Raw genomic sequence first — 9,512 nt, forward strand, 5'->3', positions numbered from 1 at the left:
CTTAAAGCCATGCCTGAGCAGTCTTCTCTGATGAATACCCCACAGCATCATAATTTAAAAAGATCTCAAGTTCAAGGCTGACCTGGGCCATATAAGACTGACCTCATCCAAACAAAAAGGAAACAGATGAGCTAATCAGCTTGTTTCGGCCATTCTACAATATATAAGTAATATGCTGCTCACAAATACACAATTTTTATTGTCAGTTAAATAACTAAAGGGACTAGGGATGTGGCTCATTGATAGAGCACTTGCCTAGCATACATAAAACCATGGATCCATGCTGTGGATATCGTTCTGTGTAAATAAAGTTCTGATTGGCCAGTGGTCAGGCAGGAAGTATAGGCGGGACAAGAGAGAAGAGAATTCTGGGAAGTAGAAGGCTCGGGAGAGACCACCAGCTGCCGCCATGGAAAGCAACATGTAAAGACACTGGTAAGCCACGAGCCACGTGGCAAAGTATAGACTAACAGAAATGGGTTAATTTAAGATAGAAGAAGTAGATAACAAGAAGCCTGCCACGGCCATACAGTTTGTAAACAACATAAGTCTCTGTGTGTTTTCTTGGTTGGGTCTGAGTGACTGTGGGCCTGGTGGGTGAGAGAGATTTGTCCTGACTGGGCCAGGCAGAAAAACTCCAACTACAGATCCATTTCAGTGCAAAGGAAAAAAGCTAAGGAATTTGCTCACAGATAACAACTTTAAAGTCCCATCTGCAGCCCGCAAATATTCAGACTTTTCCTTAATCTGAAGACACCAGCAGGACTTGCCTCTGACTCACAAGGCTCAAAGTCAACCCATTAGGTCTTTCTGTAGTTAAGCTAATTCAACACTGGGAGTATGTTCCTGGAGAGTCTGGGAGCTTGAGGCTGTTGCTGTTGGCTGTTGGTCATCCTTCTCTTCAAAGCTGTGCCAGATCCCATATCCAAAGTAGATAGCAAATCCTAAAAGGGAACAGAGACGGTGAGGTGGAAATGGTCACTCCTCTACTGGGATGCCCACCAGGGGTTCTCCAATGTGACCCCAGACAGTTTCAAAGAGAGGCAATGAGGAGAGTGTTGAACCCAGCTGACCAGGAATCTCTTCCCCAGAAAGCTACTCACTCACCGATCACCATCCAGATTGCAAAGCGAATCCAGGTCCCGGCAGTCATTTGCATCATCAGGTAGACATTCACAAAGACACTCAGCACAGGGAGCACAGGGAGTGCTGGAACCTGTGGGCGCAGCCTGTGAGCACTTACGTGCACAGACAGCTGAGCCCTCCCTCTCCCCCCAGAGCTGAAGACCCAGCCCCTAGCTAGGCTCTGTGGTCAGTGCCTGCTCATACCGGAGACCCCATGGGATATATACCAGGAGGGACAGGGACTGAGCACAGAAGCACTGGGCTGGGAGTTGTGAGCAAGTGGTTTCTTTTTGTGGTTGGTTGGTTGGTTTGGTTTGTTTTCAAGCTAGGGTTTCTCTGTGTAGCTCTGGCTGTCCTGGAACTTGCTCTGTACACCAGGCTAGCCTCAATCAAATTCAGAGATCTACCTGCCTCTGCCTCCCAAGGGCTGGGATTAAAGATATATGCCACCACACCTGACAGCAGATGTCTTCTTTTTTGGACATGGGGTCTCAAATATCACAGGCTGACCTTGAACTCAATATATAGGTCAGGAGGATCCTGAACTTCTGATCCACAGCTCCCCTGTGCTGGAATTACTGTTATACACCACCACTCCTGGTTTTTGCGGTGCTGGGATTAAGCACGAGGCTTCATGCACTCTAAACTATTGTTACACCAGCTGACTACATTCTCATAGCTTTTTTTTTTTTTTCGGTACTGGGGATTATATCCAGATCCTCATGCATATTAAGCAAGTGCTCTACCACTGAGTTACGTCTCCCAGACATGGGAGTGAAAGGCACTTTGGATTTTTGGTTTAGTTTATTTGGGTGGGGTGCACCCTAATAAATTTATCTAGGGTCGGAGAACAGACAGCCACTAGATACAGAAGCTAGAAAATAATGGCACTCACGCCTTTAATCCTAGCATTCCAGAGGCAGATATCCCTCTGGATCTCTGTGTTCAAGGTCACATTAAAAAACAGCCTGGCATGGTGACACACACCTTTAATCCCAGGGAGTGATGGCAGAAAGTAGAAAGATATATAAGGCATGAGGACCAGAAACTAGAAGCATTTGGCTGGTTAAGCTTTTAGGCTCTGAGCAGCAGTTCAGCTGAGATTCATTCTGGATGAGGACTCAGAGGCTTCCAGTCTGAGGGAACAGGATCAGCTGGGGAACTGGCAAGGTCAGGTAGCTGTGGCTTGTTCTGCTTCTCTGATCTTCCAGCATTCACCCCAATACCTGGCCTCAGGTTTGATTTCATTAATAAGAACTTTTAAGATTCCTGCTACAGCTCTGTCCATTGGTGTATTGGGAGGGGGTTGTTTATTTGATTGGTTGTTTCTGAGACAAGCTACCATGTTGCCCTTGCTGACCTGACCAAGCTGGCCTCAAAATCAGAGAGTCCAGCCAGAAAGTGGTGGTACACTGCTTTCACCCCAGCACTTGGGGAGGCAGAGGGGATGGGTCTCTGTGAGCTAAGACTAGGACTACACAGGGAAACCCTGTCTTGGGGCGGGGAGGGGAGTGTTGGGGGGACCCTCAGCAATTGCCCCTGCTCCTGTCGCCTGAGTGCTGGGATTAAAGACAAGGACCACTGTGCCCTGCCTGTCCATTGGTTTTTATCAGTTCCCCACGCCTGCCCTCCTTCCCTGGGGATGTAAAACATGCTTAGACCGTAACTCAGGCGTGACCACTCTCTTAGGTAGCTTCCCTGAGGAAAGTCAGTCACCCACCTTGAAGTGGAGAGGAGTGGTGCTCTGAGGCTGTCTCCAGATGACCATGACCATTCCAACACTGAGAAGCAACAGCGAAACAGCCACAGCTATCAAAACTGGGTCTCCAGAGAATAGCTGACCAGGCCACTGGGCCAGGACCAGGCACAGGAACTTCAGAAGAAAGACTGAAAAGCAATTGGGGAGAAGCATATCAGGACCCTGGGCCACAACCCACCAAATCTGTCTATACTGTGTCTCCCCCTCTGCTAATGATGTCTCCCACATGCTGTCAGCTTCCAAATGCCCAAGGGGAAAGTCCTGGCACTCACCAAGCAGGGAGGCACATACGTAGACAATCTGTCCAGATCTCAGAGTTGGGATGGTGTCTGTGGGGATACAGAGGCTCCTTGCGATTCCTGGAGTCCCTGCTGCGGAAACAGGCTCCATGGATGAAGAAAATTCAAGAGCCAGCTCCATCTCAACAGCTCCACTCTCAGACTTCTCCTTCTTACAAGAGTTTAAGCTCTGGTCTGGCTGGTACCTGAATGAGTAAGATAGCATGGGAACACGACCCACTGCCCTCATGCATCCAACCAACAGCCAGGATAAGCATCTGGCTGTCTTCATGGCCCTGTAACCCTCAGCCAAAGTGTGAATGAAGGAGTCTCACCTGAGGACCAGAACAGAGAAGGCCACCAAGGAATAGGAGAGCAGGGTTCCTATGGATGTGAGGTCTACCAGGTCACTGAGCTCAACAAGGAAAGCCATAAGTGCTAAAATGATCAGAATGAAAAATCGGTGTAGATACTATGAGGAGTGTTGGCTAGTGGACACAGCCAAGCTGAAATTGATAAGGCTGGTTGTCTACCTGCGATAATTCCACAAAGGACAGTGGCTAGGACAGGGGTATGTGTTCGAGGATGAACACGGGCAAGTCTTCGAAACAGGAGCCCATCTTCTGCCATGGAATAGACCACCCGAGGCACGGGAAAAATGGCACCTATGAGGCTATAAGGGAAAAGGAGAGTCTAGATAGTGACAATAGGCAGGCCCTGCTCCTTTAGACATTTCCCCTCCCTCTCTTCTCTCCATCTCAGGGACAGATGAGAATCCAGCTACCAACCTGGATGAAAGGGCACATAATGTTCCCACAGCCACTGCATACTGAGCAGGACCCAATCCAACGTGGATAAACGCCTGGGGCAAGGGACTGTCGGTGTGAATTTGGTAGTAGGGCATCATGAGGGTGAGTGCCGCGGAAACACCAAAGTACATCAGAAAGCAAACAAAGAGTGAGGTCACGATGCCCAGTGGGATGGCACGCTGAGGGCAGCGGACCTCTTCCCCTGCAGGGACGAAACAGACTTTGAGTCCGAAACATTCGCAGACCACCACACAAACCCTCTCCCCCTCCCACATTCCCAAAAGCAGGCTGACCCTCCACCAGCCCTGTGTCCAAGGGTAGTCCAAACCATGACCATGCTTTTGATAGAACAGAGAGGCTACCACACCTGTCGTCGCAATACAGTCGAAACCAATGAAGGCAAAGAAGCATGTTGCTGCACCACGGAGAATCCCATTCAAACCAAAAGGCACGAACCCTCCAGAGCCCAGAGGTCCCAAGCTGTAGCAAGAGAAGAAAGGAGGAAAATACTGCAGGGAATCAGGGCATGGTGGAGCATGCCTATAATCCCAGAACTCAGGAACTGGAAGCTGAAGCATCATGGGTTCACAGCCAGCTCTGACCACATACATACCTCAGAGCCAGCCTGGGCTACATAGCAAGACCTTGTCTCCAAAAACAAAAACAAAAGCAGTGAAGATTCTGGACACAGGATGCCAAGATACAACTGAGTTGGTAGATGTTATACATAAGGCTCTGGTTTGATCCCAACACTGCTTTGTGCATGTGTAATCCTGGCACTTGGGAAGTAGAAGCAATCATATAATGAGTTGGATGCCAGGCTGGAGTCTATGATACCTGCCTGGGAAAACACTGTAAATGGGGACTAGAGGGATGGCTCAGCAGCTTAGAGCACTGGCTGCTCTTCCAGAGGACCTGGGTTCAATTCCCAGCACCCACATGGTGGATCACCTCCATGTTTAACTCCAGTTATAAGGGCTCCGAGGCACTGTCCTCCAGGCATGCACACAGTGCATGTACATATATATTTCAGCCATCACTCATATACAAATATGAAAAATTGCCAGGCACAGTGGCACACGCCTTTAATCCCAGCACTTGGGAGGCAGAGGCCAGTGAATCTCCGTGAATTCAAGGCCAGCTTGATCTACATAGGGAGATCCAGAATTGCTTGAGCTACATAGTGAGACTCTGTCTTGAAAAAAAAATGTAAAATAAGCAAGTCTTAAAAAAATTTTTAATAAAAGTCCAGGGTTATTTGAAACTGGAAAATATTTTCTCTTTAGAAAATAGTAAAAATGATAACATTTCCCAATAAGCCCTTTTAAGCCAAATAATAGCTGAATTATACATTTAAATATTGATTAGATTCTGGGACACAGAAGAACCTATTTTTATGTTCAAGCTTTCTGTGTATTATTTCTTCTGCATCTGTACATAAAATGGTTTTACATTCCAAAAAAAAAAAAAAAAGGACAGGGTTGGGGATTTATCTCAGTGGCCCTGGGTTCAATCCTCAGCTCAAAAAAAAAACCAAAAAACAAACAAAAAAAAAGGACAAATACTATAGAATTGTATTACATGAAATATATAGAATATACAAATTCATAGAGACAGATTATCTCAAGATGGAGAAGAAAGGAATATAGAACAATGATTTCCTAAGTACAGAATTTCTGTTTTGTGTGATGGAAAAAGCCCCACAGAGAGTAGTATCAGGACATAATATGAATATAATAATCAATACAATTAATGTAATTAATGAATATCATAAATATAGTTATTGAATAAATACTGCAAATGTAATCTATGAATACCACAAATGTAATTAATATCATGCATGTAGTTAATGAATGTGATTAAATAAATAAATAAATAAATGATAGATAGATAAATAGATAGATAGATAAATAAATAAATAAAAATGAGTTATACGCAATTTCCACTGTATCCCTCTGTTAGCCCACAGTTCTGTGCTGCTATGTGCCTCATTTGGGCCCACTAGCCAGACCCCTTACTCCCCACATGGTCCTGGCTTGGGCTAGCTGTGTCCTGCGGGGCGCTGACCTGTCAGTGCCGTTGGGCCCCGTTGTTGCGGCCAGCTTGTAGTCCTCCTCTGTGAGCTGCCAGTTGTGTAGACTGCCCTTCACGAAGCCAGAGAGGGAGACAAAGCACAGGACCAGGAGATTCACTCCTGTGAACACTCTGGTGACCAGGGCTGACTCGCGCGCTCCCAGGGCCAGGATTCCTGCAGGAAGACCGGACGCACGGGAAGGAGGCGGTGAAAAGAAATCCATCCTAACATGACTGCCGTGGCACAAACCTGGACTACCAGGACCCAAGTGGTGGAGTTAAGAGTCTCACCAACCCGGCTACCCAGGAAAGAAGAGCGTGGGTCAAAATCAAAATCTCAGGCTGGAAAGATGGTTCCCCGATTAAGAGTAACAGCTGCTCTTAAAGAGGTACTCATATGGTGTCTTACCACCATCCATAACTCCTGTGTCAGGGGATGGGATGGGATGCCTTGGTGCACATACATACATGCAGGCAAAACAAACACATGAAATAGGTAAATCTTTTTTTTTTTTTTTTTTTTTTTTAGTCTTCATACAGAAAAAAGGCTTGCAAGATGGCTTATCAGGTAAAAAGCCTTGCCGCCAGGCAGCAGTGGTGCACACCTTTAATCCCAGCACTTGGGAGGCAGAGGCAGGTGGATCTCTGTAAATTCGAGGCCAGGACAGGCTCCAAAGCTACTCAGAGAAACCCTGTTTCGAAAAACCAAAAAAATAATAAATAATAAAAAAAAAAAACCTTGCCACAATGACTGGCATCCTGAGTTCCGTCTCCAGGCCCTTAAATAATAGAGAGAGCCATCGCCCACAGTTAGTCCTATGACCTCCATATGTATGCACCCACATGCATACACATAAATAAATGTAATCACAGAAGTAGAAGCTAATTCTGTGTTGGTGGATCTTAGCAGAAGATTGAGGCCGAGGAAGGGTGTACCTCATACATCCAGTGGTTGAGAGCTAGGCATGCTGTTACCCAGCCTCCTACTACATACCCACAGCTCCCAGTACAGGGGAAGCCCTTGCCTCTTCCCTCTGCCCTCCTGTGCCTTGTATCTCACAACTTCCACCCACCATCATCCTCCCCCAGAGCCTCACAGCCCCGCTCCGGCCTGTCTCACCAGTGAGGAGCAAAACCAGACCAAATGCAAAAAAGTCTGGATACTCAGCCAGGAAGCTGGGCACTTGAATGGGGATGGCACGCTGCAGGGCTTGGGAGATGCAGTTCCCTATGAGGTTGTCAAAAGCTGCACTCCAGGCCCGGGCCACGCTGGCCGCACCTGCGGGAGGAAGAGGAGCATTCATTTACAAGCAGAAAGTGAACCCTTAGCATACAGAGAGAGAGAAATATCTAATCTCAAGCACTGCTGGGGTGGGGGACAGGAAAGATACATAATCTCAAGAGTTTCTTGGGTGAGGCATTTAGCTAGGTGGCAGAGTACTTGCCCAGCACACAAAGGCCCTGGGTTTGAGCCCCAGCACTGCAAGAAAAAACAAAATGGTGGTCTAGGAAATTTTCAACAACGTAACAGATGACCAAAATGACCAAGAGCATGCAAAACTTTATCTGCCTGGCATATACAAAGAATTCCTAGCCCAGCCTGCAGGCCATCAATCCCAGCACTCAGGAAGAAGAAAGGCAAGTGTGTAGAGAGAGTTGCATGACAGCCAGGGCCACACAGAGAAAGCCTGTCATCAACACACACACACACACACACACACACACACACACACACACACACACACAAAGCCTGTCATCAACACACACACAACACACACACACACACACACACACACACACACACACACACAGAAAGCCTGTCATCAACACACCCACACACACACACATCAACACACACACACACACACACACACAAGAATTCCTGGCAGGCTGAATGTGGTGACTAGGCCTGTGATCCCAACCTTTAGGAGGTCGATGCTGGAGGATCAGGAGTTCAAGGTCATCCTCAGTTACAGTTCAAAAGGCCAACCTACATAAAACCTAGACAAAAAGAAAAAGCCAGGCATGGAGGTGCACACCTTTGATCCCAGCATTCAGAAGGCAGAGACAGGGAAACTCTGTGAGTTCAAGGTCATCTTAATCTACTTAGTAAGCTCCAGGTGAGCCAGGGCAATAGAGTGAAACCCTGTCTGAAGCAGATGTGGCTGGAGAGGTTGCTGAGGGATTAAGAGTGTGTTGCATAGCTCTTGCATGAGACCTGAGATCGGTTTCCAGTGTCCATAACAAGTGACCTGTAACTCCTGCTCCAGAGGGCCAATGCCTCTGGCCTTTGCAGACATCTGCGCTCCATGTACACACATATACATAATTAAAAATAAAACAAACCTTAAAAACAGAAAAGGAACTAAGGGATGGGGGACCAGGCCAGGCCAAGTGGCACATGTCTATAATCCCAGCACTTGGTATGTGGAAGCAGGTATATCCGGGATTGAGATCTGTCTTATGCTATATGGCAAGTTCAAAGCGAGTCTGGGCTACGTGAGACCCTGTATATCCATAAAACCAGAACTCCTGTAAGGCATGGTGAGTCTCACACCTATTTTCCTAGTGCTGGGGAGGCAAAGCTAGGAGTATCTCCACAAACCTGAGGACATCCTGATCTCCTTAGTGAGACTGTCTCAAACAAAAGGAAATCTGGAAAAAGAGCCATTCACTCTACAAATCATTTCTCCCAGATTAATCCCTTAAGGAAGAGAGAGAATGGCATCTGGGGTCCTACACTACCCAAGTCCCACCACCCAAGTGACAATGCTTGTGAAAAAGGGTAAAAACCCACTTTGCCTCATCCCCATGCCCATTGGGAGACCCTACACCTACTCACCAATGATGTACGAGAGTATGAGGTTCCAGCCAGTGATGAAAGCCAACAGCTGGCCCACTGTGACATAGCTGTAGAGGTAGGCGGAACCTGAACACGGCACCCTGGCCCCAAACTCCGCATAACAGAGTCCAGACAATACTGAAGACAGAGCAGCCACTAAGAAGCAGATGATGATAGATGGTCCCGCTTTCTCTCTGGCTACCTCCCCAGCCAGGACGTACACGCCTGCTCCCAACGTGCTGCCCACACCCAAGAACACTAGGTCCAAAGTGGTGAGACATCTGGACAAGGGAGACTCAGACTGTTCATTTGCTGTCAGTGGCCGTCGGCGTACCAACTTCTGGCCAAACTGATGGATCTTCCGCCACGACATCCTTCCTAGGTGCCTGGTGGAGGGATCCAAACACTGCTGGGGAAAAAAAAAAAAAGAGAGAGATGAGATATCAAGAATGATCACCTGACAGATGGCGCACACCTTTAATCCCAGCATTTGGGATGCAGAGGCAGGCGGATCTCTGCGAGTTCAAGACCACTATGGTCTATATAGTGAGTTCCACAACAGCCAGAGCTACCTAGTGAAATCCTGCCTCAAGAAAAACAAAACTGGCCGGGCAGTGGTGGCACAC

General features: G+C 47.4%; 1 protein-coding gene across 1 annotated transcript; it reads right to left on the bottom strand.

The window, feature by feature from the left end:
- Positions 1-807: 807 nt before the first annotated feature.
- On the bottom strand, positions 808-9,289 carry LOC118573751 (cationic amino acid transporter 3-like). Its single transcript, XM_036174093.1, has 11 exons — positions 8,887-9,289; positions 7,165-7,323; positions 6,039-6,219; positions 4,339-4,451; positions 3,951-4,173; positions 3,696-3,835; positions 3,498-3,600; positions 3,157-3,368; positions 2,846-3,012; positions 1,108-1,216; positions 808-944 (listed from the first exon to the last, which is right to left on the bottom strand). Exons 1-11 carry the CDS (start codon positions 9,257-9,259, stop codon positions 817-819), a joined length of 1,908 nt encoding a protein of 635 aa, XP_036029986.1. The 5' UTR covers positions 9,260-9,289; the 3' UTR covers positions 808-816.
- Between the last annotated feature and the right edge of the window lie 223 nt (positions 9,290-9,512).

The sequence above is a fragment of the Onychomys torridus genome, chromosome 1, assembly GCF_903995425.1.
Source record: "Onychomys torridus chromosome 1, mOncTor1.1, whole genome shotgun sequence".
In the NCBI taxonomy this organism is placed as follows: Eukaryota; Metazoa; Chordata; class Mammalia; order Rodentia; family Cricetidae; genus Onychomys; species Onychomys torridus.